This window comes from Tigriopus californicus, chromosome 6 (assembly GCF_007210705.1).
Source record: "Tigriopus californicus strain San Diego chromosome 6, Tcal_SD_v2.1, whole genome shotgun sequence".
NCBI lineage: Eukaryota > Metazoa > Arthropoda > Copepoda > Harpacticoida > Harpacticidae > Tigriopus > Tigriopus californicus.
The window spans coordinates 8,611,860-8,615,449 of record NC_081445.1 but is presented as its reverse complement, the minus strand read 5'-3'; the positions used below and the strand labels follow the sequence as shown (position 1 = coordinate 8,615,449).

The 3,590-nt window shown below is 36.7% G+C and overlaps 1 protein-coding gene across 1 annotated transcript; it reads right to left on the bottom strand.

Moving 5' to 3' along the window:
• LOC131881961 (uncharacterized) lies at positions 1-2,261 on the bottom strand. Its single transcript, XM_059228961.1, has 4 exons — positions 2,058-2,261; positions 1,419-1,779; positions 317-582; positions 1-258 (listed from the first exon to the last, which is right to left on the bottom strand). Exons 1-4 carry the CDS (start codon positions 2,213-2,215, stop codon positions 39-41), a joined length of 1,005 nt encoding a protein of 334 aa, XP_059084944.1. The 5' UTR covers positions 2,216-2,261; the 3' UTR covers positions 1-38.
• Positions 2,262-3,590: the final 1,329 nt, after the last annotated feature.

Here is a 3,590-nt window from a genome sequence, read left to right as displayed (position 1 = left end):
TCAATAAATAATAGAATATCCCCCTTACAAACATACGGTTAGCAATATTCCCAATCAGGATGGTCTTTGGGTCGACAATTCTCGGGACAGGTTTCCCATAAAGTCTGATATTCGGGTGAATATCTGATGGACCCAACAAAGTTGTTCAGCTCATAAAGTCTTTGTGTCGGAAACGCTCGGGTGAATGGAGTCCTGAATTTGTCGCAGTTGAATGAATCGTGAACCAAGGCCAACTCTTGGGCCCAAGGCCAAACGTACCTACAAAAAAGGGGCGTGTATTATATATCCCTGCATAACTGATTAATGAAGCACTCACTTGTCCAAGGCGTATTGATCCATGCCATAATGAATAGTGGAATCCACGACTTTTTCATCTTGCAGCATTAGAGGCCAGATCTGTTTCCATTTGTCGAGGGTGGAGGATACTTTGCAACCCCAAAGACCGCCCATGATGGGCAACTCGTGTTTGGGGTGATCTCGCATGATGTGAAGGACATGGTCAGATTCAATGAATTCGGCCACAGCAGCCATTTCCCGTCGATTTACCACACTATCCAAATCCCGGGATAAGAATATTGTCACCTTGAAGTGAACAATTGCAGATGTTGTTTGTGTACAAATATTACGGCACTTTTTTTGGTAACGAAATTAAGTATTAGCCAGGTTCTCTTTTAATGTGATTTCTTTTTGGCAACTCTATTCTTTTCAGTTTTGTCTTTTTCAATGATTGGTTGTGACAAAAATTCTTGCATTGGAGCTTATTCCCTGCGTCTACGGGAAAAAAGCTTTTAGAATGTCACTGATTTTAACCTGTTATACGGATTTTCACCAAAAGATAGTTTACAGAAATAATTTGGACCTCGAATTTTGATAAATAACTTATTATAACAATTCGTCAATCATTTTAAATCATTTAAAAAAACACGTTCTTTTGTTAGAAATATAACGATTCTTAATTCAGCAAATGAATCCTCTAAATTTAACTCTCAAATATGGATCAATTTTTGCCCTCTAATGATAACCGCTATGTGCATAATCATTGATCAATAACCGCTTGGAGAACTTAGAGTGGGTAAAGACAAAGTAAAACTATTCAATTTCATTAGCATTTTTGTTCGACTTCTATTATTCTTGTTTGGGTTGAGAAAATATTGCAACGTCATTGAAAATATCTGTCCCATCAGTACAAAATGACTTAATTGTAAGGAAAACCAAGTAAAAATCAGTTTTTTTTGCATCTACAAATGAATGCACATGCCTGTAAACACAAATCGTCTTTTTTACATAGACAAACAAAGTTAATGAAGGATTACATTAAGATTTGACATTTATGATCTAATCTTAAGCCGGGGATTGAAAATATAGGTAATGCCAAATATTCGAGTTACAGGATGTTACAGGATGTATTTCATATTTACCTGTGGATCCAGAAGTGGCAAGAACCTCCACATCATAGGAAACATATTACTGAGTGTGACATCGTCGATTTCCGGTCCCATGGGGAGCTTCCCAACATGGCACAGATCCAAATTGTCATGTTCACAAGCGAGATCACAGATGTCTCGGAGTGTTAGTTTGCTCAAGGATTCGTTGAAATATATCCTCATGGTCCAATCTGGATAGACCTCGGCCATAGCCTCGAGATTCTCGGAAATGCCCTCGAAATAAAGCCGAGTTTGGTGGGATTCGGATTCGGTGTCACCATAGAAACAAGTCCCGATGACCTTTTGTCCTGGACCTCGATGGAAAGCATCTTCACTGCATGTGGTTTCCTCCAGCCTATAGACAATCTTTTATCAATTTTTAAGTAAAAAAAAAATAGGAAAAAGGAATATCGCTCCCTACACAGCAATTGAAGTTTGAGTTACAATAGTGTACGTTGAGTTGGTAGTCAAATAGTTCATATGTATAATATGATCAGTATCTTCCATGTATAATTAGCGTAATTATGTTGGAAAGGTTTGATTTTCAGCTTATTTGGACAATGCTTTTTGCAAGTAATTGATAACCAAGGCTTAGTCCACAACAAAGTAAAAAGGTAAAGAACTCTCAGAAACCTGACTGGTTTTTCGCAATTAATTTCGGCGGAGACATCGGATTGGGAAGCGAGCCTTCTTTTGCACGAGCAATGTTTTAGCTTAAAGGACTCGGTCTTCTTTTGGGCTGCAACGTCACAAATCACGAAAATCAGACCATAATAAAAGCATGTCTTCATTTTGCTTCGAACTCTACTTTTATTTTTACCTGTCCAAAGTGACCATGCACAAGCCTCCAAAGGGATCGAGGTTGCGAGATTTACTCCGATCTAAATCACCGTTTTCCTCATCTTTTTGGAGAAATCAATGGTAAAATATTTTTGTACGATAAACTTCCAATTATTCATTCCATAAATATGTTTAGGGAAGAACCTGAACATTATGCATGTTTCAAGAAAAAGCACGTTGAAATTTCCAGCTGAAGGTTGGCAATTTGCGTAGGGACGGAAACGCCTTAATAGATATTTTTTTATCATGGTGATTATAAGACATTTGGGAGGATGCTTTTTTCTCTCGTGAAGCACTTGTTGTCCGATGTATCCCTCTAGAAATTGTAACGACCATAGGTATAAGCATTTTTATCATTCAATTTTAGGCATGAAGTTAAAATCGCCATAGACAATCCACACAAGTCAAGTTTGTTTCAAACTGATTTGACGTTCTTTTACTAACATTGATTAAACGAAAGTAACTGCCTTTTACTGTGGTATTAGTGAACCACTGCAATTATTCAATCTGATGTTTAAAAAAAGCAAAAAGTCATGACCGCATAATCCTTTAACCTTTTCTTCACTTTTTCGCTGTTTGTTGTTCAAGGATGTAGTTCGTGATGGCGTGGTATTTTCTTTTAATTAGCTCGTCCCTAATTAAAAGCTTGTAGAAGAAAAAAAAGGAATAGATCGAACTACCCGCCCTTTCGAAAAACGCATGCTTTTTCTCAACAAACAATCTAGGAAGAGTTCATTAGTCACCTTCCAAAAAGTAACTTCTCGGAAATCGTAATTATTGGACGAAGGATGTGATAGTGCAATAATGTTAAAGGATTTCTTCCTCGAATTTCCGGTTCCATTCTACCTTCTTCAGGTTTGTCCTTCTTAGATCGTTGCAATGATGAAGATGATAAGATATTTGGTAAGCATTAAGCACTCAATCTTAGCGAATACAATAATACAATCATCTCAAAAGTGTTTAGATTTGTATAACACTAATTGGATTGGACACTTTGGAAACCCATGTCCAAAAACAGGGTTGTCCAGAAGTGACAAAAACAACGAATCTTTATACGTGCAAAACTATAAACAAAACGTTATTCAAATCGATATTTTATTGACAACAATAACATATTGATGAATCTACAAGTCAAATAAGCCACTATAACTATAACACGGTGGTACTCATGACACTTATCAAGAGTTTACTTATACGCCATGAGTGAGCTCCTCTTAAATATGCATCTTTTTTTTTACAAAAATTGGGACTTTTACAAAGAAGAACTATTCCCCTTAAAATGCACAAAAAATAGCATTTTTATTTGAAACGAATGATGAAATGAGG